This window comes from Paecilomyces variotii (genome assembly GCF_004022145.1).
Source record: "Paecilomyces variotii strain CBS 101075 chromosome Unknown C8Q69scaffold_5, whole genome shotgun sequence".
NCBI classification, from domain to species: Eukaryota; Fungi; Ascomycota; class Eurotiomycetes; order Eurotiales; family Thermoascaceae; genus Paecilomyces; species Paecilomyces variotii.
Genome location: NW_021167144.1, coordinates 264,588 through 289,443, shown reverse-complemented (window position 1 = coordinate 289,443; position 24,856 = coordinate 264,588). Strand labels below are relative to the sequence as shown.

The 24,856-nt window shown below is 45.7% G+C and overlaps 6 protein-coding genes across 6 annotated transcripts; 2 read left to right on the top strand and 4 right to left on the bottom strand.

Annotated features, from left to right (window-relative positions):
• Positions 1-1,505: 1,505 nt before the first annotated feature.
• On the top strand, positions 1,506-6,048 carry C8Q69DRAFT_465987 (hypothetical protein). The gene is made up of 3 exons (XM_028630525.1): positions 1,506-2,085; positions 2,146-3,715; positions 3,778-6,048. Exons 1-3 carry the CDS (start codon positions 1,637-1,639, stop codon positions 5,806-5,808), a joined length of 4,050 nt encoding a protein of 1,349 aa, XP_028485087.1. The 5' UTR covers positions 1,506-1,636; the 3' UTR covers positions 5,809-6,048.
• Positions 6,049-7,831: 1,783 nt separating this feature from the next.
• C8Q69DRAFT_465984 (uracil phosphoribosyltransferase) lies at positions 7,832-9,044 on the bottom strand. Its single transcript, XM_028630524.1, has one exon. It carries the CDS (start codon positions 8,774-8,776, stop codon positions 8,198-8,200), a length of 579 nt encoding a protein of 192 aa, XP_028485086.1. The 5' UTR covers positions 8,777-9,044; the 3' UTR covers positions 7,832-8,197.
• Positions 9,045-9,172: 128 nt separating this feature from the next.
• C8Q69DRAFT_465981 (hypothetical protein) lies at positions 9,173-13,197 on the top strand. The gene is made up of 8 exons (XM_028630523.1): positions 9,173-9,383; positions 9,509-9,716; positions 9,772-10,015; positions 10,062-10,310; positions 10,364-10,467; positions 10,519-10,859; positions 10,916-11,561; positions 11,612-13,197. The coding sequence occupies exons 2-8, from the start codon at positions 9,529-9,531 to the stop codon at positions 13,116-13,118; spliced, it is 3,279 nt and encodes a 1,092-aa protein (XP_028485085.1). The 5' UTR covers positions 9,173-9,383; positions 9,509-9,528; the 3' UTR covers positions 13,119-13,197.
• A 768-nt stretch (positions 13,198-13,965) lies between these two features.
• C8Q69DRAFT_254516 (hypothetical protein) lies at positions 13,966-15,040 on the bottom strand. Its single transcript, XM_028626604.1, has 2 exons — positions 14,609-15,040; positions 13,966-14,562 (listed from the first exon to the last, which is right to left on the bottom strand). Exons 1-2 carry the CDS (start codon positions 14,886-14,888, stop codon positions 14,102-14,104), a joined length of 741 nt encoding a protein of 246 aa, XP_028485084.1. The 5' UTR covers positions 14,889-15,040; the 3' UTR covers positions 13,966-14,101.
• A 429-nt stretch (positions 15,041-15,469) lies between these two features.
• C8Q69DRAFT_254514 (hypothetical protein) lies at positions 15,470-16,553 on the bottom strand. Its single transcript, XM_028626603.1, has 2 exons — positions 15,905-16,553; positions 15,470-15,849 (listed from the first exon to the last, which is right to left on the bottom strand). Exons 1-2 carry the CDS (start codon positions 16,402-16,404, stop codon positions 15,504-15,506), a joined length of 846 nt encoding a protein of 281 aa, XP_028485083.1. The 5' UTR covers positions 16,405-16,553; the 3' UTR covers positions 15,470-15,503.
• Positions 16,554-18,620: 2,067 nt separating this feature from the next.
• Positions 18,621-20,166, bottom strand: C8Q69DRAFT_465970 (hypothetical protein). The gene has a single exon (XM_028630522.1). It carries the CDS (start codon positions 20,124-20,126, stop codon positions 18,789-18,791), a length of 1,338 nt encoding a protein of 445 aa, XP_028485082.1. The 5' UTR covers positions 20,127-20,166; the 3' UTR covers positions 18,621-18,788.
• Between the last annotated feature and the right edge of the window lie 4,690 nt (positions 20,167-24,856).

The window sequence follows — 24,856 nt, the reverse complement described above, 5'->3', positions numbered from 1 at the left end:
TTTACGATGAATACAGTACTAGTGCCACTGGAAAGCGAGGCTTTATTGTAAGACAGAGATGGATGAAAGAAGAAAAAGCACAGCAATCAGCCGTGTCGAGCCGAGAGTGAACTCAGCTCGACTCGCGAGCCCAGCTCAATGAGCCCAACACGTGGTTTTTCCTAGTTAGGACTAGGAAATCCTTCTTCTAGCCGATTTATAGCTACATTCGGTTTAGTGTCAGGGTAAACCCCAGGGCTGTATTTGACCTGAGCTCGTGAGTTGAGCCGAACCGAACCGAGCCGAGCCGAGCTCATTATGGCTCCGGTAGAACTGATATTATTACCGCGGCAGGATATCCGTGACGAATGCACCAACGCCGATCTCGTCATGGGTGCGGACACTCTAGCCATGAAAGGCAGAGACTGCAGAGAAAGAGTGCAGCCTTATCTAGATTTCAGTTCTGCAAAAACATCCCCTCCCAGTTCCTGATTCGGAGCCACAGCAATAACCCATCGCACGTTAGCCCCGGCTTCGAACCAAAGGAGATCATGTCTCCTGATCGACTTGTATTTTACATAGTATCTAACCCAAATTTTCTATCTGAGTCTCTGGAGTCGAGTCACACCCCGCGTAATGTCGACCGTCAAAGCATTCCTTATCAGACTTGACTTAAAGTATAAAGTACTATGTACGTTTCTTCTGATAACAACAGCACAGAGAAATATCTGTGCGCTGCCCATCGATATGATATGACAAGTTAGAGATCTTGAACTAAGTTTCTGCTACATATGCACAAGCTCTCTCTGCTTGTCTCTGGGAACAGTCAATTCCCAGGAAATTTAGTAGTAACTAGTAAAAGTACTATACGTCGATCAGATGCAGTCCCACCCCGCACAGAAGGATTATCCGCACTGGATTCTGCTGATTTCTACGGAATATATTGTCCTCTATTAACAATACTGTAGATGCTCGTTATTTATGTAAGGGGAAATAGTCAAAGGACGTAAAGAAAAGAAGTAAAAAATAAAACTGCAAAAAAAAGAAAAACATACAACAGCCGGGATTCGCTGGTGGTCACCCACCCAACTACTAACCGGCCGGCGTGTGGCTTAAGTACGGCTGAGCGGACGGGAAGCCCTGTTTTCCACACCCTATGGTCGTATGTGCTTGTTTACCTTGCTTCTTTATATATGATCTACAGTGATGAAACATATCTCGAGCGGACTTTACTCTATTGCACTGCTAGATACGCTACACGATAGTCTACCATTAGGTACTGACCAGTTCTCTAGGTCTTGTGTATATAGTTTCCATTCGAGTCTATCAGAAGAAAGCTCGGTTATGGGACCTAGCTACTACAAGGCTGACACCAGCTATGTCTGATAACATGAGTACCTAGCGCTTAGCGAGCTCAACTTTCAAAGACAACCAGTTATTGATGTACTTAGGGTGGGAGAAATGTGATTTGAGCGGCTCCCTTCAAATGATAGGCTGATGGCCACAACGTCTTAGTAGTAGTATCACAACCCCGCTTTTCAGCCGCATTATTCCCACGGTTTACACGTTGACATCGGGGGACGACAGAGAAAAAAAAAGACAACAACACTCCACTTAGAGTTCTGTTCCTGTTCAGAGAGATAAGTGGAGATTCGACATGGAGGCGCTAGGGAGCGCATCCAGCGTCATTGCCGTTATCCAGATTACTGGTAGTCTCATCAAGATATGCTGGGGATATATTGGAGAAGCGAAAGATGCGAAGGAGGATATCCAATATCTGGTTAAAGTCGTCGAAGACTTTCAGACGGTATTGGAGAAATTGCGTTCTTTGCTCGATGGACAGAATGGTCAAAAACTCCATGTGACTCAGGTGCTCAGTCGCACCATTGCGGAATGCCAATGGGAACTAGAAAAGCTGGGTGAAAAGCTGGATGCAGGAAGACCAAAGGAAAAGAACGACGAGAATCGGAAACGAGACAAAGTCATAAGATATCTCGGCTGGCGATCGATCAAGTGGCCTTTGGAGAGAAAAGAGGTGGAAAAGATCGTTAGTCGTATCGAGCGATACAAACGTGTATTCCTCGCGGCTTTGCAGCTGGACCTTGTGTTGGTTTTCTCTACTATCCTTCATATAGTATAATATCGCTAACATCGATTGCTACATAGCGATGTTACAGTCCGTATAGACCAAAAAGTCGATCTGGCAAAGCTACTTACCGTTGACGAAGCGATGTTCGGCTCGTATATGGACCAACACGAAGACGAGTGTCTTGAACAAACTCGAACGGAGCTCTTGCATGATATACTGGCTTGGTCAGCAGATATCAATAGTAAATATATCTTTTGGCTGAATGGAATGGCGGGAACCGGGAAGTCAACGATTGCCAGGACCGTAGCTCGATTATTGAAAGAAAAAAATCGCCTAGGCGCCAGCTTCTTCTTCAAACGAGGCGAAGCTGACCGTGGGAATGCCAGCCGATTCTTCACCACGATTGTGAAACAGTTAGTTGGCCAATTCCCTCCCCTAGGTCCTCCCGTCGCGAAGGCAGTTGAGGATGATCCGGCCATAGGCAAAAAGTCTCTCCGCGAGCAGTTTCATGCCCTTCTCTTAGACCCACTATCACGACTACAACGTGGGGATCGTGGCCTCCCATTGCTTGTCATCATAATCGATGCGCTGGATGAGTGTGAGGAAGAACAGGACATTCGCACGATTCTGCATCTCCTACCGAGCATCAAGAGCTCTGGCCCAGTTCACTTGCGCGTCTTCATTACCAGCCGGCCAGAATTACCAATCCGCTTGGGCTTCAAGCAGGTCCATGCCGATGATTACCAGGATACAGTTCTACATGAGATCCCAGAAGATGTTATTGCACATGATTTGATGGTCTATTTCAAATCAAGACTTTCTGCCATCCGAGAGGAGCGTACATTGCCGGATGGATGGCCCGGGGAGGATATTACCCGGACTCTTGTCAGAATGGCGATTCCATTATTCATTTTTGCTGCTACTATATGCCGATTCATTGGAGATCTGAAATGGGGACCCCAAGAACGTCTGGAGATCATTCTCCAGACCGAGTTGAAGAACGATATGACTCCATTGGAGTTAACCTATGCTCCAATTTTAAATAATCTGCTTTCCGGAGCAACTCCCTGCGACTCGGAACAGCTGGTCGATGAATTTCAAAAAATCGTCGGAGTGATTATAATCCTGGCCAGTCCACTTTCGATTCTTTCTCTCGGACAGCTCCTGGAGATCCCCACTCAAAAAATTGAACGTCGACTGGAGTTCTTCCATTCAGTCTTGAATGTACCGGGCAACGCAAATCAGCCCGTAAGGCTTTTTCACTTGTCATTTCGAGACTTTCTTCTCGACCCCAGAAGAAATGATAATGTTTTTTGGGTTAATGGGAAGGAGAAACACGGAAAAGTTGCTGTTCAGTGTTTAACACTCATGCGTCGCTTGCTAAGAAAGAATATATGCGATCTACCTCATGCCGGTGCTTTACGAGACGAAGTCGACGACCAGACAAGACATGATTGTCTACCAATGGAACTACAATATGCTTGCCGGTATTGGATCTATCATCTCCAGGAGAGTGGCATTCGAGATGAAGAAGTTGTTCAAAGTTTTCTTACAGAACATCTCCTTCACTGGTTGGAGGTTCTGAGTATTCTTGGACATGTGTCCGAGAGTATTTCTGGTCTTGGCTTTCTCCAATCGATAACAGAGGTAAGTCCTAAGTTTAAAAACTAGTAATAGTTATAGAGCTGATTGTCTTGGAATTGTTATAGGATGACTCTGAACTATCTGCATTTCTTCACGATGCTAAGCGATTTATTTCATACTGCATATCAGTAATTGATAGCGCGCCTCTCCAGTTATACTGTTCGGCTCTTGTTTTCGCTCCGGAAAAATCACGTATCCGATGCATGTTCGATGACAACATCCCTAATTGGATTCGAAGGCTCCCCAAGGTGGACACATCATGGAGTGCGGCCCAGCAGACTCTTGAGCACTATGATGTGCTTGCGGTGGCTTTCTCACCTAATGGCAAAGTGGTCGCCTCAGCCTCTGGGAACACTATCAAGCTGTGGGATGCCACTTCGGGCCTCATTCAGCAGACTTTTGAAATCTGTCATCACCCAGAAGATGAATTAAAAAGGGTAGTTTTCTCACCTGACGGCAAATTGCTCGCCTCAGGCTCTCATAAAACTGTTACCTTGTGGGATGCCACTTCGGGCCTTATTCAACAAACCTTTGAAGGACATAATGATTGGGTGAGAAAAATAGCTTTCTCACCCAATGGTAAACTGGTCATTTCAGCCTCCGATAAAATCATCAACATATGGGATGTCACTTCGGGCCTTATCCAGCAAACCCTTAAAGGCCATGACCATTGTGTAAGAGAAGTGGCTTTTTCACCTGATGGGAAACTGATCGCCTCAAGAACTCAAACAGTTATCAAACTGTGGGATTCCTCTTCAGGTCTTATCCAGCACACTATTAAGGACCACGATGTGTCAATGGGAGGGCTTGCCTTCTCGTCGGATAGCGAACTGGTTGCTTCAGCCTCTGCTACTGGAATCATCACGCTATGGGATGCCACTTCAGGCCTTATCTGGCAGACCCTTAAGGGCCACAATCATGTGGTTACTACGGTAGCTTTCTCGCCTGACGGTAAATTCATTGCTTCAGCCTCTTCTGATGGAACTATCAAGCTATGGGATGCCACTTCAGGCCTTATATTGCGAACCCTTGAAGGCCATATTCAATCTGTGTTTGCAATAGCTTTCTCTCCCAATAGCAAATTAATTGCCTCAGCTTCTTGGGATAACACTATTAAGCTATGGAATACTACTTCAGTCCTTATTCAACAGACCTTTGAGCGTCACAGCACTGCGGTGGATGCGGTAGCTTTCTCGCCTAATGACAAATTGGTTGCAGCCTCTTTTGATGATACTATTAAGCTGTGGGATGTTACCTCTGGCCTTGTCCAACAGACTTTTACAGGCAGGCGCAATCGATTAGGAGGGCTACTAATAGCCTTCTCACCCGATAGCAAGTTAATTGCCTCAGTCTCTCCTGGGAGTACCACTATCAAATTATGGGATATCACTTCAGGTCTTGTCCAACAAACCTTTGAGGGCCACGATGGTTCAGTGATTTCTATGGCATTTTCACCTAATGACAAATTATTTGCCTTAACCTCTGATAAAACTGTTACATTGTGGGATACTACTTCAGGACTCATCTACCAAACTTTTGCAATCTCTTATGGTTCAGAAAATGAAGTGAGAGGAGTAGCTTTCTCACCTCATACCAAATTGATTGCTTTAGCGTCTTCTGATAAAACAGTCAAACTGGTGGATATCACTTCGGGTCTTATTAAACAAACCCTTAGAGGCCATACTGGAACGGTGAATGCAGTAGCTTTCTCACTCGATGGCAAGCTGCTTGCTTCAGCTTCTTATGATGCAACTGTCAAATTGTGGGATATCACTTCGGGCCTTGTCCGGCTGACCCTTGGCTTTGACACCATAATAAGGAACATAAGGTTTTCCCCACAGAATGGATACTTAGAGACAGATCGTGGCATATTTAACATTGGATCTGTCGATATTGGTCATGGCCCGCAACATGAATATCGCTCTGAGATTTCTCTAGAGGGTCGATGGGTAAGCTTGAAGGGAACACCAAGTTTGTGGCTTCCTCCTGAATACCGCCCTTCATCTTCCTGCATCGCAGGTAGTACAGGTACACTGGTTCTTGGCCATCTATCTGGCCGTGTTTCGTTCATGGGGTTCGATTTAGACTGTCTTTGAATGGATACAGTTGCTCACGTTTAGGGGTCTTCTCGGGGAATCAGTCTAGTGCTGTATTTCCTATTGTCTCTGTAAAAAAGAAAAAAAAAATACCTGGGAATGACAGAGTACTCTACAATAGCTTTCATGCAGACAAAGAGTCTAGCCTATGTTGTGGTGACGCTGAGAAGTCGAGGCAATGATAAGCGGATTTATCGATACCACGCCGCTAACATGCTGCCTGTCCAACTCGAAGTAGGGACCTATCCTGGATACTAAGATGCTAGATAGTAAGAGGAAAGGGGATATTGCCACATTACCAGAACTGCGAGGAAGACCAACATTTAGGAAACATGTTAGTGAACAAGAGTTCCAACGTGATATCCCGCATTGACTCTCGAGTCAGCAATACAACAACTTGCAAGTACTGCGGGCACGAGGAAAGCTTCCGAACTTTACAATGCTATGAACTGGATTACGTTAACCAATGCCCGGCTGAAGAGTTGAAAAGTCAGATACTTCTAAAACACATCTCAACCTGCCGCGCATCTCCTTTGACGAAACCACTTTACGGATCGTTTGCTGGTTTCCTGCCAGTAGGACTGCATACCTGTTGTTTCGGGTACCTGACTTGGAGATACAGATCGCCTTGCAGCATGCCGGGTAGGCACCTATAACAGTCCGCTTTTCCGCATACACATTCACTATTTTGCCCAGGGAATGAATAGCTGTAGGCGGATGGATGCTAATTCCCCTCCGGAGACTCCTCAAATTTGTGTGAATACGGCGAGAATACGGAGGAATAAGAACTCCTCCAGGACCTGGAGGATTTTTCTTCTCTTTTCATTCTACCAGACATTCTTGCGTGCCCTCGAAAGGGGCTTCGTTTCGTCCTGTTGATAAAGAGTAATGTGAGCTTTATATCTCCCTCTAGAAAAACTATTCCGGATTTGGCTTTTTTACCTTTCCACCTGCAGTCCTAGAAATGCCTCACGAACAAGCTGCTGGCGAATTCGATGCCATGCTTGCAGTTCTTGCCGCTCAAATGAATGTCAAAGGTCGAACCTGCTTCATAGGAGCCACCCGCATCGATGGTTGTGACCGGAAAAAAACAAGCGGATCGGGCATGGATGCCAGTACGGCAAGAAGGACAATTTCCAACGGTAGCTCTAGAAGTTGATCATTCCACAGCTAGCTGCACAACTGGAAAGAGACATTACTTGGTAATTACAAGAATCAGGACGGATGAGAATGGGTATCACAATTGATATCAAACGAGGTTCTGGAAATATCGAAATCAAATCTTGGGTTCATGCGAGACCATGCCCACTGCATGTGTATATCACTGCACATCAACGCTAGGTTATAGACAGATGTTGCAACCAAAACTTACCACCCCATTGCGCAGAGGGGTTTGAGCAGAAAAGGGGAACACGGCCAAGAACCAACTATGACGGTGGAGGCATATTGTAACTGGAGCAACGCAGACCGTCTCAGTTACTATGTCAACGGCCATGAAGTCAAGATGACACCGGGGATTTAATTATCCCATTCGAATCTTTGCTTTTGACTAAACCAGGAGAAGGAGAGGGCGATTTTGGCTTTATTAAAGATATGTTGCTCCAGGATATTACAGAGCTCGTCTGGCTTGGAATTGAGAGGGAAGAAGCAAAGAAGGGAACAAACTAGAGGTCGCCTCAAAGATTATACGACGGAGTATGCTTTTTTGAACCGAAGTAATGTGAAGACGGTTTAACTTGGAAGGATTGCATGAGGGTCTTGTTATATATCATTGATGGTGTGAAACAACTCATATTATAGCGGTATTGATAATGACTATTCTCAATCGAGGCTCTTAAACTATAGGAATAACCGTCTCATAAGCCCTACTGTCTTAGCCAATTGAGATTCAGTGAGGTAACTATTTGGGCTGTTATATTGCTTTAGTTGCTAATATGTCTATGTTAACTTCACTTATTCTTTCTGTATTTTTCAGTTACAAAGCTGAACTATACATGTGAGGTGCTCTGATCGAAGAAACTGACTCGATTCCTAAGGATAGCTATTCATGAGAAGACTAAAGAGAGATGGCACACATGGCCTTTGTTTTTCGGTTAGACATTTATTCAAATACTGTAGATGCCGATGCCTCCTCGCGTGTTCCATGAGATAACTAGCTACAAAGACAGCTCATCCTACGGAGACGGCTGAGAAATTAGACTAGATCTTTAGCTATCTTGTGGAGTATATTTCTTTTCAAGGAGATATCCACCACATACAACCATAGGATGTGGAAAATAGGACCTCCCATCCGCTCAGCCGTACTTGAACAATCATCCTTTCTCAAAACACGACAGAAAAGTTCATCCCCAAGCACTGAAGCAACAAACATAAGTCGTCCATACTAGCTTCAGGGTAAGTAAGCCGTGTTGAACAAGCGATTGCCTGTATCAGTTCCACCGCTACCCGTGTACTTGTTCTTAGAAAGTCGAAGAGCTACCACTGTAATTTCAGCAGTCCGCGCAAGTGCCTTGAGGGGACCACACCCCGAGACTGCCTTGTCCTGGACTACACCAGCAACAACAAAGATGCGAATCATTGCATGGATGGCTCGGATGGACTCCACGAACTTCACAACTGTATTGCCATTGTTAATGACAGAGTCGACCAGAATAACGGTTACGTTGTCCTCCAGATGGTGTCGCTTGATATCATTCGGCTCTTTGGCATGCAAGAATTGAGCTTTCGGGAAGACTTCGTTGATGCCGAAAGCCATGGACTCGCCGCCGCGCATCAACGCCACAATCAGCGTCTTCTCTTCTCCACGGAGTCGGTGACCTATGGTGTTGTTGCCTTGAACATGGCGGATAGTGACTTCCTCAAGACCAATGAGGTCGGCCAGAAATCTCCAGGCTAGGTAAGAGCCAGCTTTGGAATGAGCATCTCGTAGTGCCGGCCCTCTGATGTCCGCATCCCGCATCGGGGTCATCAAAAGCTTCGCAGCAGAGCTGTCTGTAGCATCTCGAAGTTGTAAACCCCCAGGCGGGATATGGTGTTTGATGATTGAATCAACGAATTCGGGACTGATAAGATCGACATTTGGAAGCCTGATGGTATCCAACCGCGGCGATACGGAGCTGTTTGGAAGAAGCGCCTGGCGAGCTTGTAATCCATCATTTACTAGTGTATAAGTGAACTGTTTTGCTGCGAGTTGGGTCCTGTTACCCGATTCGGATGCCGCCGCTTTTGTGAGGGCAGCACGTGAGTGCTCCGTGTTCGCTCCGGGCCACTCACTGATTGCTCAGTGAGCACGCACCGCAGCTCCGGTCGCTCCCGGATTGCTTTGGCTCAACTCAGTGAGTGATCCCGGGGCAATGCCAGTCCTCTCTGTGTCATCACTCACGTGACCAACAGAAGCTCTCTAAACCGTGTACAAACTAATTGATCCAGTCTATCCAACCCGCATGTATCTGAGGGCATCACGAAGACAAGAGCTGGAATCTTTTTCAGTCACCGCACACTATGTCTGACACTAAGAAGCTTCGATCAGCATTTGGCGCAAGTGATGAGGGGTCATTGCTAAAAAGGAACTAAAGGTATCGCACTTCAATTGCGAATATAAATATGCCCTACTCGCCCAGGACAATTTCACTTTCATCTCATTTCCCATCAGCCTTCTACAATCGTTTCTCTCGTACTCTTTCTAAACTCATTTATTTAGCTACATTTCAGCGGTTGATAATGGCTATACGCTCTTCTTCATTGAAGGCCGAGCAGGATGAAAAGAAAAGAAAAGCTCGCCGTGAACTCCGTAAACAGCGAGGCTATGAGGCGAAAGCTCATCAACAGAAAGATGCCCAAAGGACAAGGGGTAGAGCTTCGCCAAAAACGAAAAAGAGATATGCAGGGAAAGTGCGGAGGTATGAGGAGTAAGTTTCTATATACTCTAAGAGGGAGTCGTTCTTCTCACCATGACTTCGTTAGATTTCTTCAGGAGGAGAAAGATATGCCTGAAGACCATAAGGTTGGAGATGGGCATCCGGCGCCAACACTAGAGGAACTCAAAGAGTTTATCCGGTGGCATGTTGAGTCTACTAACGGCAGACTTGCTCCAAATGGACGACCGACCAAGGACACGACTTTGATTTGGGCTCAAGAGTTCGTCCCAGGCTTCTATTTTCTGACAGGGAACGAGATTTCCCCCCATGACCGGGCCGATCTCTACAGCGTGAGTTAGATTCACCTTTCGAGGGCCATGTATCTGATCATTGCAGTGGATAGAGCATGATCTAGTTCAAGAGGGGTTCCTATCAGTGATCAAAAGGCCGAAGCACACTTTCAAGCTTTCGAGCTTTGAGCGAGCCATGATCGCTTTCTGGGCAACAGATGATCCATTCTTCATGCCTGGAAGGTATCGTGTCCAATTTCACTTCATTACTCTTCAGTTCCTATGCACGGGTGCCAGAGTGTCCTCTTTCACACCTGCATCAGCAGACAGAGCCGGACGGGGGCTTCGTTACAAAGTACGGATTCCAATATGCCTGCACTTCAGCTTCCAAATGCTGACAGTAGCCAGAATATTGAGCTTGTATTGTTTCGTACCGATGATGCTCCTTGGAGGGTCGGATGGCGGCTTGACCAACAGTATGTCAAGAACAACAAAGACCCCGAGAATACAGTGTATGTAGCTATCACCATCACCAGCTTTGGAATGGTCATTAACGAGAACAGCTTTGGTACTGCTATTTGGGACTGCAATGAACCTATCTACTCAGGAGCCTTGTTCCTCCTAGCACTAGCTCTTGCAGATAATGCTCTCTTTGGGTTCTCCAAGCCAGAGGAGATTTTTGAGCAAAGAATCCCCGAAGGAGAAGACGAACTGGTCCTTAGATGGAATGATGAAGCCAAAGACCGATGTATTGTAAGGCGCGTCACAGCCGAAAAGGTTAGTGAGGAGCCGTTGACTAAGGAGAGATATCAAGAGGGTCTACGTAATATCCTTGTCAATGCTGGCTACTTTGTTACTGCAACGGTACATGCGATGCGCCGCGAGCTAGGAAAAGCTGTCCAAGGTTGGTTCATGCTTTTCTTTCACCTGATATGAGAGCTTAGCTAAATTATCGCGCAGATAAATACTCCTCGGCTCTCGTGGCTCAAATTCTTACGCATAGGTCTAAAGCTACGTACGGAAATGACTATCTTGCCAACTGTTCCGGCGTGGATGTGTTCAATGCTCTACGAGGCCGAGCCGCAGATCATACTCACATTGACTACTTTCAAGGCTACGACCGATTTCACGAGAATGGCCTCCCTCGCCGGTTACCTACAGAAGAGGAAGAGAAGGTCGATGAAGACCCGTGTTTGGTCGCCAAAGCCGCGAAAATTCAGCAAGCACAGTCAGATGATGACATCAGAAGAGCAAAGCGCGAATATAGCGTCCTTAAGAGAAGGATCTCTTCGAGCAGGTTGCAGAAATACCAGAGTCAATGGGTCCAGAGTCGTCGGGACTGGAAAATCCTGACCAGGGGCCGCGAACGCCCGGATCATATTGAGCAGAGTGCAGAAAAGCAGGCGCTGTGCAAGCTCATGCCTGAATTAGGCCGTTTAGCGGCGGTCATGTCATCCAACGAGCCACTTTCTTTTGACGAAAAAGCCAGTGTGGTGAAGGATCTCTTTACCCAATGTCTTCGTGATTTTGACGTGGTCTATCGTCCGGGCGAGGAGCCTGTGGAAAAGCGATGCCCCGTTGCTAGCTGTCGTAAATTATTGGAACCGTGAGCCGCCCACTGTTTCCCTATATTGATCCTCCACTAACATGCCACAGCATGGAAAAGCCCTTGCGGAGCAGGCACATCCATTCTTGTATTCAACGAGAATCTGCTCGAAACTTGCACATTCCTCTTCAACAGATCAAGTATTGCTGGGAATGCTACACCTTCCATGATGGAAAGAGTGCTGAGTTTGAGGAGCATTGTGCGGGACACCTCCCCTCGATGACCAGCCAACACTACGAGGTGATGGTGTATCGCCATACCACCATCCGTGCCGGATACTGTATTGAATGCATGTGGGATGACCGGCTTCCTGCGGCCTGCAGGATGAGAGCTTTTGACCGAAGCCCAGAGCTGAGAGAGCATCTTGAGGAGCATGTTGATCGGAAATCATGGCCATCGGAATGCGCTGACCCTTCCTGTAACCACATTGCTACCGAGGAACAGGACTACCGCCGACACCTTCGCGATGTGCACCATTACCACAAAACCATTTGTGTGCGATCCAAGAAGGCCTACAAGAAACGATTGTCCTCGATGCAGGACGAGGAGTCTACTTCAGACAGAGATCATTGTATGCAGCAGAAACGCCCGCGCAAGCAAGGCAAAAAACCTTCCGTACCATCATCTACTAATACGAAAGAACTGAAGATTACTTTCTGGGAACCCCCCGCAATGCGTCCGAGGGCTATCACGTCTGTCCCTGCTCAGGAGAAAGATAAGGATCAAGAGAGCCTTAAAGGAATGGCTTGGCAAGCCGTTATTGACTGCCGGAACTTGGATTTGCCTGTTGTAAGCCAAAACAGCCAGAAGGCTCGATCGGCCACATTTGACACACCTGATCGTACCGATGGCTTGAGCGGCTGCTCAAGCCCTTCAATAACAAGCTCCACTTTCGGTGTGGTTCCCATCGACCCACGAATTCTAGAGACGCCGTCTGCTCTCTTGTGCCAGCCGGGTGAGGAAACTGAACAGCCCTATGCACGCAGTCCAGGGGTGCATGTGGAAAGCAACTATGCTACTGAGAAGATCGAGGGTAATACTCCGCTTCAACAGCCCTTCGCAGACCTAGCCCTAGGAGGTGTGGATTCTCAAGGTGTGGCTGTACCAGAGACGGACAACATAACCATTGAACACGCTCCACCGTCTCCGACTTCTCTGAACGATAAGCCAGCACTAAGTTTGACAAACTACGAATCGAAGCTAATAGAGGAAGCGGATTTCACAACGCAAAGCTCTTCAGATATGCATGTTATCGAAGACAGGATAAAGGAGGCCGTGGGACTAACAGGGCCTATAACAAGAGCTAAAGCTAAGGAGCAAGCGGCCAAGGCTTGCCAGAGATCTACGGACTTCCAAACCTCAGGTCGGAAAACTAGGCCTTACAGTCAAGAAGAGGACAAGTTACTGAAGACACTCATGCGGAAGTTGGCGACTCTCGAAGCGGTAACGTCAGCCTTTCAAAAGCGATTCCCAGCTCGGTCTGCGATTTCCCTTCGGAAACGTTGGTCCGTCATACGACCGCCATCGCGGCGTTCGACCCGATTGAAGCCTATGTGAGAGTATATAAATGGATAGATTGTATATAATTACCTTTATAGGTGAACAAGCTTGCTGTTTAAACCAAGTTTCATTTACAAGATTTGTAGTGTTGGTGGCCGCTAGAGTTGTCGCCTAGTATATAAAGTTTTGCTTTGCTAATGGAGACGTATTGAGTAACTGAAAGCAGATACAATAACATTGACACCGAACTCTCCCCTGGGCTTGAAAAGAGTTGAAATAATGCTAAGGGAAAGCGCTAATGCTCTATGCGTGATAAGTACTCTGAAGCACGAACAGGTGCGTTAGAATCGAGGCACTTAAACAGCTAGTGCCTAAGGAATAATAGGAAGCATAACACAGTCCAGTAAGACGGGCCAATATACTGTACATATAAAAAATGACACTGTTTAATCTATGGGATCTGACCTGGCCTATGAGTAAAGTAAGATTCCATTGGATACCAACTTCATAATGGAGTGAAACACATTTGACTGAATGCTTTACATGAATATATTACAGTATATAATATTTCCTCCCAATACAAAATATTGCACCGCCACAAAACATGCATTACGTTACAAGAAATTCACGTGCCAAAAATACAGGTTGTAAATTTCTGTTACGGGTTGTATTACGTTTTCTAGATACTGTGTATGGGTATTGTCAAGCCTAACTTTTGACACATCTAGCGTCCTCTTTAAAGGTTAGTTAGTGGCTTGGTTGAGCACTGGGTTTTTCGAATGACTAAGAAAATGTTCAGCAGTAGTACGGACATTGCTTATGGAAAAGAAGCTGATAAGCTAGCACATTGATTCTATCTGAATATGAAAATGTTAAAACTGTATTATTTTACTAAATGATAATGCCTCGCTGATTAAATATTACCTATGGTGCTAACACTTTCGGATCACTAACCGCTTCCTGAAGGGTATTTTTCATCTGACCATAAAGATGCGTATCGTCATTCTTTCTCCGCATACCCCCCGGGAATACTGTACCACTCAGCGTAACCTATTGACCCAAGGAACCAATGCTTGATAGTATGGTGAGAACAGTTCACTTGCAATTTTAAGAAAATCCTCTTCGCCAGCAACTATACCTTGCTTAGATCGAGCCAGCTTTCCATCATCCTCATAGTTCCAACAATCTAAGTCAGTTGGCCCAACCCCTTGGTCTGGACCGTTGTAGTGAATACATATCCAGAAGAGTACCCAAAAGAAAGATTCGAGGTCATGCCTGAATAAATGTTGCTCTCCCAGAAGTAGACCTATTGCCATGAATGCCCTCGTTCCTGTCTTCCCTCTAGCTCCAGATGCTCGTTCTCGTTGCTCCTCGATAGATAGATCCAGGTCGATGAGGAACGCTGACCATGACGGATTCCCTACGTCTTCATTCAAGATCAGGTTGCCAGTCGAGATGTCACCCTGTAAAAGCCCTGCTTTCATATGCAAAGATTGATATCCTTCAATAATTAGTGATGAACTATAGCACATGAACAAAACTCATACCTTCTATGCAATTCTCAAGTGCATGTAGTAGCGAGACGCGTGAGCTTGCTCTATATATGGGTATGTCATAATCTTCGACAATAAATCGACGATGTACCCTATCCTGTATATTGGCATCACGCACACCTTTGGAAGGCGAGCTTGGGCAAGGGCGTTTCTTTGGCGGTAGTATTGCGTCGGCTTGGCTAGATGACCTTTTCTGGCTGGTCGTGCTTGTGGAGCGACCGGCTCTTTCTATTCCCGCTGTGCCACTTGCAGCTGAGAGCAGCTCATATCGCATTGGTCAAAAGTTCGTGGACTCCGTTACATCTAACTTCTTCCGAACATTGTTGCGAATATTGTCGATTTCTCTATTCACCCGAACGGTTCATGATAGTAATATCTGGTTACATTAACCACCTCTTTCTCCGTCGCTTCCTGTAAAAGTTTCCACTCTCCTTCTCTCTTTGGATATTGCCATTAATCTTTGATAACAAGTGGTGAATTTGTCTTGTCTCCTTCGCGACGGGCTTTCCAGCAAGTTGTAGCTCTGCCAGCAACGCATGCAGATCTCTTCATCAGCCCTTCAAGGATAAGACGCTCGCAATGTCCATCGCGTTGAATCTCAATGTAGCTTTTTTTTCGTCAGATGTAGAAATGATGCTTGGGTCATACCCTAACTGTTCATCGTTCATCGTAAGAAAACCCAGCATGGCCGAAACAAATTGGAGCCCATCCTTGTTGATGTCGAAAGAGGACGACGCCATTGCCCCGACACGGTCGAACTCCCAGAGTCGCATGTTGGGCTCACATAATGTAAAGCCTAGCGTAAAACGACGAGTATTTTGAACCGTTAGGACCTCCCTCGCATAACACCCCAAATCACGCCATGTCCTAGAGGCTGTGTTGTACTGTACTACACAGGGCTGAAATTCACAACATGAACGTCGAAACTCATGAAAAATGATTCAGCCTGACTCTGAATGCAGATTACGATGCTCCAAATCCCCGCTCGGTTTAACACCAGAGGAGTCAAAAGGAAGAAAGTTTTTTGGAATATCAGGGTCTTGCTAAAGTCCAAGGAGGAATCGATATCATCAATCTTCAGCCTCGCAGACAACTCAATAGTATCTTCACGAGCCTGGAGAACCAGAGGAAAGTAGAATGTGTCCCCAAGCCGAACTTGTCGTGGCGGAGGAATGATAATGGAGGCCTTCGGGCCAAGCCCCTTCCGAGTAGTGTTCAATGAGGACCCTTGATATCTGCTCGATAGTTAGCATTTAGGGTCTCTGGGTTGCATGGCTGACTAACTGCTACCTTGCCCTCCTCAAGTTGTATTCCACATAGTGGCAGTTCAAGCAGGACCTTTCTGGTTGATATCCATGCAGCATGTCTCTTCTCCTGACTGTGAACCTATAACCTCGTCCTAAAGCCAGCTGGATAGCTATTCTAGGAGATCCCCGGATAGATTCAGATAGATAGATAATGGCAGCATCATCCGCGGGACGGCAGGTTACTCCTGAGATCCACCACCTTGAATGTACTGCGCACACATTGCTCGTTGTGGTAGATCGGCGGGGCATTTCAGACAAAACAGCAACACGAGACGCCTCTGACCAATTGACATCAGATAGTACTGATGAAGGCATGGATGCCACGCTTTGGGACACTAGACTTGTATGGTACGATGGGAAAACGCCATGATTGCATCCCTGAAATGCATCCCTCCTCTTACTGGTCGGCCGTTGCTGGCTGGTAGAGGGAGGGTTGAAAGGATTGCGATCATCGTCTTTATTCAATAGAGATAATATGTCCATCACGGGCAGGGCGTATGAATTGGTCGTGGAAGGTCGTGCACATTTCCGATCTATCGGGATTGGTTGAGTGTGGAAGAGTCCCTTCAGACAACTGGACTTTTAAATATCTGAGTTTACCGTACGGGACATGCAGACTCTGGGTCCAAGGTGAGAAAGTACGACCAGTTCGCGCCCGCTCGATGGCGAGTTTGTTGACACTATTGTCAAGAGTGGAATGAGACCCTTGTTTATCGATGATTTTTGAATGTGGTAGTTCGTTGCAAGGCAACATGGGGTGGGTGGACCGAGAACGCCGAATGTCATTGGCAACAGGACGGCTTAGTAATAAGCAGACATAGACAAAGAGCTAGATCTGGCAAATGGAGTTCACATAGAAATCGTGAGGTGGCCCCGGGACTGGAATAAATTGTAGCTGACCATAGACCCATGAAATGCACGCTATTCAAAGGATCATGGAGTACATTGATGATCTGCAAAGCGTGTACATAATGACGGCGGAGCAAGTGGGTTACGTTGGAAAGAGGCATTGGTTCTGGAGGGCAGGTAATCAATGGGAGATTCAATCATTCGTTGGGTCTACCCGCCCGCCTCTCCACCTGAGATTCGGAAACTGGTCCTTTGTTCTCACGAAAGGTTGAAACTCTGTGCCGTGCAACCTTACTCTCTGTTCAAGGTATTTACGAATCATTTTCCTTGAGAGATCTCGTACGCCGCGGTATGCATATAATAAGAAGCAAGCTATTCTACTGTGTAGATAATAATATCTCCTTATTGGCGCTTCTTCCCTGGGAGCTAAGTACAGCAACACAGATGACCATGTAGTCTTGAAATATCTGAACCAGTACAGCCCAGTCACCACTTCTGAAGTTGGATGCTCAGAGGGTTTACTCTACAGCAACCATTGGAAGGTGGCCCTAGAATAGATTGATAGCTTTGGAATTCATAGTTGAAATGGGAGCCTTGATGTGAATATTATAATATCACTAGACTTGTGCTACTTCCACTAAGACCGTCTGAGAAAAGCACCTTGAAAGATGATATTATGCCGACTTCCCCTTTTCCGGAGTGGCGCTATGGGAAGAAAGTTGCAGGCGCATCGGCTGGCATTCGAGGTTTTGTATTTGCCACATCAACACCCTATTTTGGGACTCAAGCCGTTGATTCCTTGCCTGTAAGTCTCTGTTTTCATTGTGAACCTTCGACAATTCGCGGTTTAGTTGTTCATTGCACGCGAGAGTTTCCCGATTGAGCTGGTGAGATTGATAAGCTTCGCGATACGCTTGCTCAAGCAGCTCTGGAATGCGTTGTGTGAGGCAAGGCGCTATAATAGTCATGACCGATTTAGCATTGAAGGGGAAGGTGAGGAGCCATACTACTTACCCTGGGTTGGAGTGTGAGCGCACGGCGATCTATTGTGCATATTTGAGAAACAAAGGAGTGCGCCACCGGTAGCCGTGAATTGATTTAGAAAATTCTTGTGTGAGTATCAAAGATTGGAAGAGTTTGATGTTCGACAGTGTTAGTTGAGTGCTTTTATATCTTGAATTTTATGTTACTAGCCTCATTTAGTTGTGCCAGCCATATTAGTTTAATGGGAACAACTCGTTGTGTCTGCACCTGTACCATCCCTTTTTATACGCTGCAATAGATCCATCACTACCGCACTGTTGACTTGGCTCCACATCATGTGCACTTCTGAATGTTATTGGAGTATACGAAAGGGAATTAATAATCGATCACAATTTATGCCACCGGGAGGTGAGCGGATCCCTCGAGAACCCATCGCAGATGCACTTCATTCACACAGCTTTCGTTCCTATCCCTTTCATTCTAGCTGGGAACTATGTCTTACTCTCACGTAATATGGATTATGGGGCTAAAGTACAACGTTGATGCACCAACGGAGGGAAAATGTTAGCTTGTTTGAAAGCGATTGTTTGCCTGCTTTTTGATCCCAGTCTTTTGAGCCACAGCTTTTCTCACTAGAATCTAATTTGCCTACAATCCCCCACATCAGTCCACAAGCAGCATTAATTGCTCCCATCCAGTAGTGATATATTGGGCATATAGCGTAACTCACGCCTGTAATAATTCAGTGGAGAAGCGAAAAGCTATTAACCGGTTACTGCACTACTCAATCCTGCGGGTGTCGCCAGTCACTGAAGGTAAAATACCATAGCTTCCTAGCGAAGATGTCTATGGAGAACAGAGACTGTGTACCAACCATTGCATATTCTATTGTTGTTTATTCTGTATGGAACGGCCGCATACTGACACATCCGAGTATGATGGCAAAGGGAACTCACCAGAGTCTGGACAGGAGAATTTAACGAGCTGGAACTCTGGCTGGGTAAGGCACAGATCAGAGGGCTCAATATGTACGATTATTCCAACCTGCGCGGACGGAAATCAATCTTTTCACTATCTTTCCACCCTTCTCGATAAGCAGAGTAATTGCGGGTGACCACTGTGCGTGTCTTTCCCATACGCAGCTTGATATTGAGGTATTCGTCTGCAACCTGCACCGATGTGGCGCGAAAACGTACTAGCTGCGTTTCGGACATCCACGGCGAGTTCGACATATCCTCGCTTTTAACAGACGAGGAATCGTTATCTGAAGGGTTCTGCTTCACCGAAAGGGAAGGGATGCTGTTAAAATCATGGGTTTCGCGCGACTCCCGCTTGATAATTTTGTCAACGTTGACTTCCACGCTGCGCGTGAGATCGACCACATTCTCATCATTCTCATTAAAGTCGGCCAGTGCTCCTCTAGTATTAAGATTGAGATTGTCTATCGACTCTGGAGAGCCGTAAGACTCGTCGGACATGCTGTCTATGTCCAAGAAGCCAGGCATTTCGTCCTCTGACTGGCCATCTGATTCACCAATGTCTAACGCCAGTGAAGGTCCTTTATGGAGCCTCTGAAGTTTGCGCTCGCGTTCCATACCCGCTTTCCGTTCCTTGGCGGCTATTATATCTAACTCTTTCTTTCTTGCCGCCTCGAGTTCGATTTTCTTCTCACAGTTGGCCATGGAGACGAGCCCATCAGCGACTCCGACGCGGTAGCTGAACGTGGCCGAACCGCCCTTATAGGAGCATGCCCAGTCCAGGATCTTATTGTGCGCCATTTCGAACGCTATTGCCGCTGTGACCGTGTTTTCCGCTATACCAAAAAATGACCAAGCAATGGATGTTTCGTAGTCCGTCGAAAAACATTGGCAATCAAAGAACGTACACATAGCCTTTGCCGACTTGTGCACAAATGCCTTCTTAATCACACGTCTGGTACGGTTCTTAACGTTGATTATTTCCACCTTGCTCACTCCTCCATATTGAGCTTTGCTTCCATAATCACTGTTGGTCACTAGATCCGCTTGGGAGACATTATATGGGGCCATCAGCTTCTGGGCAACGAAAAGGGCGGCTTTGGCTTCTGACTCGGTGGTACTCTTATGGCGAGCTCGACTTAGGCATTTCTGTATTTTGATAAGGACGCCTCTATCCAAGGACCCAAGTGAATCTTTTGGCTTAACTTGGGCCGTTTTGATCACAGTCGCTCTTTGTAAAGGCTGTCTCTGCTTTTTGGCCCTCATCGGGACAGGAATGCGGGGGAGAATGTGGCACTGTGTTTGCTGATATGCTGAAGTAGTATTTCTTGATAAATATGGTGTTGAGATTATAAATTTTTTAAATGGAGGATGATATGGGTATTTGGCACTCATGGTGGCTTTCGTAAAGTTCAGTCTTGGGCGACTGCGTTCACCGGCGTTGGTTATAGTTGGTTATAGTGGTTGAGGCCAACAATTCATCGGTGATTTGATAGCTCCACTTACTTGCCATGACCAATAAGCCTGTATGGTACATACGACAGGACAGTGGACATTTTTGGTCCTTTTTTGCAGTGAGCTCTTTGCTCGACCGCAATCTATTCACTTATTGGATGTCTTGGCCCCATGTCATTCATTTGTGGATCATCATTCATATCAGATTCCTACCTTTTTTGGTACTTTATTATTCCCTGTACCAGTGCTGCGCATGGACGCTCCACCGAAAAGCTCCCAATGGACACTCCAATCAGTTAACTTGTTGCAATGAAACCCTTTGTTGAGTGGGACGTTCGTCTAAATCTCATGCTAATGGCACAGTGTGGTGGGGAATTCCAACGCAGTTGGCTTGCGGTCAGCCAATAGTTGAGTCCGATACTGATTGATCAACACTTGGTTCTTCCTTAGGGCCACAACAATGATCCAGGCCTTGATAAAAGCAGAAGGATGGCATACTGGGACAAAGCCTGGACGAGGAACTGGTTGGTGCCTACTGAATGCCTGGCTAGGTTTCACGCTAGAACTATGAGGGTGGGGTTGAGTTTACCAGAAAATTTATATTAAACTTGGAACTTTTATGAATGTTCAGTATATCACAATCCTGAGAAGGGTTCAGCAAATCCTGGAAATATGCTACACTATTGAGGTTTGCACGTTATAATGTCACCTATACATCCAATCGTGATACTGAATGCTTCAGGTACGGCAGGCCAAGTTGACCTGTTCAATTTCAGCCTGACGATCCAATATTCAAGTATCTCAGATCTGTATTTAACTAAATCACTGTTGGTTAAACAGCAAGAATGATGACTTTTTAGGCTTCATGGTTAGCTGAGCAAATCTACGTGCACTTTCCAGCCATATGTAACAAAAAATATTAACCTCGCCGATGATCTATCATATCAGCCCGGTCAGATACCTAAGATAATTTATAACACTCTACCATGAAGCGCCCTTGTCTCCTATTGCATATCTTGGAATATATTTTTGGCCATAGATAATTGTTTCAGCTATGCCTTGCCGTGCTAGGTGTCTTAAAGATTATATTTGAAACAAAACCCATACTTTGAATTCAAAACAAGATTCACTTGTGTCAAAGGCCAATCTTACGTGCTGGTTCATCATCTAGATTGTCCTAACCAATGCACTTCTTTTATGGTATATGGCTCTGGGTTCGGTGCAGGTATAATCCGTCACTTCCTGTACGGTTTCGATGAAGCATTAACTTGGAAAATTCAGGCGCAAATCTCTACTTCCCTCAAATGCAGCTGTCAGTACCACAGACAAAACTTGCGCGACTACCTGGGAGACACAGGAACACAAACAGAGCATCACGAGGCTGCCAACTGAGCGGGACCAGCCTTTCTATCCAGCGACTGAAACGAGGATAACAGCCGGGCCTCTTCGGTGCGAGCGCTGTAATGGTCGTCGTTCCTCAGCGTACAACTACAACCATTATCGAGATCCAGTGACATATCCTTCCATAGGTATCTGCTCCCGATGGTGGACGGGCTGTGCAGCTGCGAAAGCTGAAGCGCGGCTGCACAATGGTCTACAGCAGTTTTATGAGCTACCGGCTAGCAGGACGATATAAGAAACCAGCCGATGGTATAACTACCTAAAACACCCTTTCATGTTTATTTTCTCCACTTTTCTTCGCCATATATGAATAAAGCCACAAAATGACAGAAAATGAGGATATGCTAGGACAAAGATAGTATAAGGACGAGAAGCTATGTGGTTAAACTTGATGTAGGATAATTTGTAAGAGAAGAAGCGGCAAATGACATTGTATTCACTGATACTTCCTTCCCTATCTGGCAGTGTTAGATGATCAGGGGTCGCCTCGCTTGTCAGTAGTGGTATTCAATACATATATAAATAGTTGCTTTATCCCACTCTCGCGGGCGTATAGCCTTTCTGTAGATATCGCAAAAATGACATATCCTGCGGGTTACCTTCAGGCGTTGCACGCGGCCGGACTCACCATCCGGTCGACCCGGGAAGATATAGCCCTGCTTGACGAAGAGGGTCTCGAGGGCCTGTTAATCAGTCCCCTCCAGGTGCTGAATGCTGTGGAGGAGGCTGGTACAGGTAGCCCTCGTATGATAGCGCTAATCCGAGGGCGGATTAATTGGGTGACAGCTGTGTTGGAAAGGTCCGCTCTGCACCAGTAGGTAAGTAACTATTTATTTCTCTTTTCTTTTGCTTGTTCTTGTACATTTCCCTTTTCCTGTGAGGGCCTGGGTACCCCTTCCCCGCATGTATACCCCCATTAATGCTTCTGGTCTTAGCAGGAGGTTAGAGGGGGTTCTTGATGGGTAACTGATAGGTTCGATGAGGTTTTGATAGTTTCTTGGCGGTCACTCGCGGTCCTTGCACGGTCCCACATGGTCTTTTGGCGGTCCCCGGCGGTCCTGCGTGGTCTTTCGGCGGTCCTAAATCTTAAGGACCTTAGTCATCTATTGGTCTTAATAACCAATCAAAGATAGTTAACTAATAACGTGTTCGGTAAGCACCCTGCGCATGGATGCAAGTACCCTGCGCAGCTCTGTATTTCATTCAAATCCGCCCTTTTTACTACTTGAATATCTCAGCAACCACAAGCTATAATAATCCAAAATTTAAGAATATTATATAATAGTACTTAATCATTAATATATAAAGCAAAGAAGCTTATATTAACAATACTTCTTTCGGTATTGATATTACAGCTGTATTTTTGATATTTTCACTTTATAGAGTAAAGTTAAGAAGAAAAAAATCAAAAAGTTATCAATAGCCTCATTTAGCCTATACTATATTATATATTTATTATTGTATCTTTACCATCTCTGGTTACTGAGATATTGAAGTAGTAAAAAGGGCGGATTTGTATGGAATACAGAGCTGCGCAGGGGAATACGTTAGTTACGTTATAATGGAATTACATAAAGGCGGAACGCCAAGCTTCACCAATGACAGAGCTTACACTTTAAGCGAAAATGTATTCTGTAACAACTTTTAAAACATCAGTCTACATGTTGTACTTTACTGGCGCTCAACCTAGAGGTGCCACGATGCCACTTCAATGAAATTCTTGTACTGAGAACTCGGTGATACGCCTAAAATATGATGTTCATATCTCTGGTCAATGCTATTTTGCTATTAAATTTCGGTGATATTTTGTCTGTAAACACTGGGCTGTTCACCAATATCATTGTTCAACCCGGTCAGCCAAAGAGGGAGGGCATTTGCCTTCCGGACCCACTCCACTGTATTCGATTGTGGAATGTTGGGCAATGGGTTAACTCACCAACAATGCATTTGCCCTCATTTGTTGACCAGGGGAGTGTTCAACACATAACTGATGAACCAAAAACAATAGCAGCTGTTTTCATTCTGTCAACTCAAGAAAAACCATGCTGGACGAGTCTACCCATTATGATCAAATTACATCATATTACCCTTGATCAGTATAGTCAGAGGCAACCTGAAATTTCTAGAATTTTTCACTAATACAGTTTGTCGATTGGACTAGTTTGGCCTTTCCTTGATATTGAGGCTATAACATAAAACATTTTTGGAGTCAGCATGGTGCAACTTGTTGAACACTCGCAATTTTTGTTTGAGTGTCTACTATGTCTGCATAACAATTCGGATTTACCAAATGGGCTGCCATTTTCGGTGTCGAACGACGCCGTCATTTGCTAGCACGTGACCTCCCCTCTCACCACGCATCCCTTGTTCGTGGCCCCACCGTTACCAGTACAGCTGGTTGCAGAAGTGGTGCAAATGTTTATATACTGACACGTTCAGGAGCCCTTATATGAAACACGCTAATCCTTTTTGGTAATTGTCCGTCAGCCATTGTTACATGTTTCTGTATCGCACGGTAAGGGCCGTCCTCATGACTCAGGGTACCTTACAATACCCGTATCCCCCCCCGTACAAGCGCATCCTTCATCGTAGGGCAATTAAGATGGCCCCCAATCTAGCTCCATCGACCCTGGAGTTCATCCGTAATATGATTATGAGCAATGAACTTACCTACTCGCAGATTGCCAATGCGGCGGGCTGTCATCCAAGTACTATCACTAGGTCTGTCACCAACATTAATATGTTTGGGAATATGAAGGCACCCCCAAATAAGGGTGGACGTCCCCGGAGACTTACTCCAATTATGGTTAAAGCCCTCTGTGATCATCTTATCGAGAAGCCCCATTTATATATTGACGAGATGGCGATTTTCTTATGGGACGAGTTTCAGGTGCAAGTAACTATATGCAGCATTAGTCGCGCTCTGAAGCGTGAAGGATAATTAAAAAAAGGCCGCCAGGTAAACTAAAAGAGTAAAATGCAGATCTATACAGTAAGTTGCAAAAACGGTGTCTGGGTGTTCTACACTCTTGTTTCAATGTTATGGATCTTCTAGTCTATAAATGGATGGAATTATCCTTAGTCATTGAAAGCAAGTGGTCTGATTGGTATAAATTAATGTACTTTAATCAAATATGGTTTAGCGGACCCACATATGTAGAAACAGAGTGCAACACCCGAACACCGTTTTTGCAACAGTGTATAACGCGTACTCTTATTTTATGTCAGACTTTTGCTTATATCGCCTTGTTTATATAGACAAGTCTAGG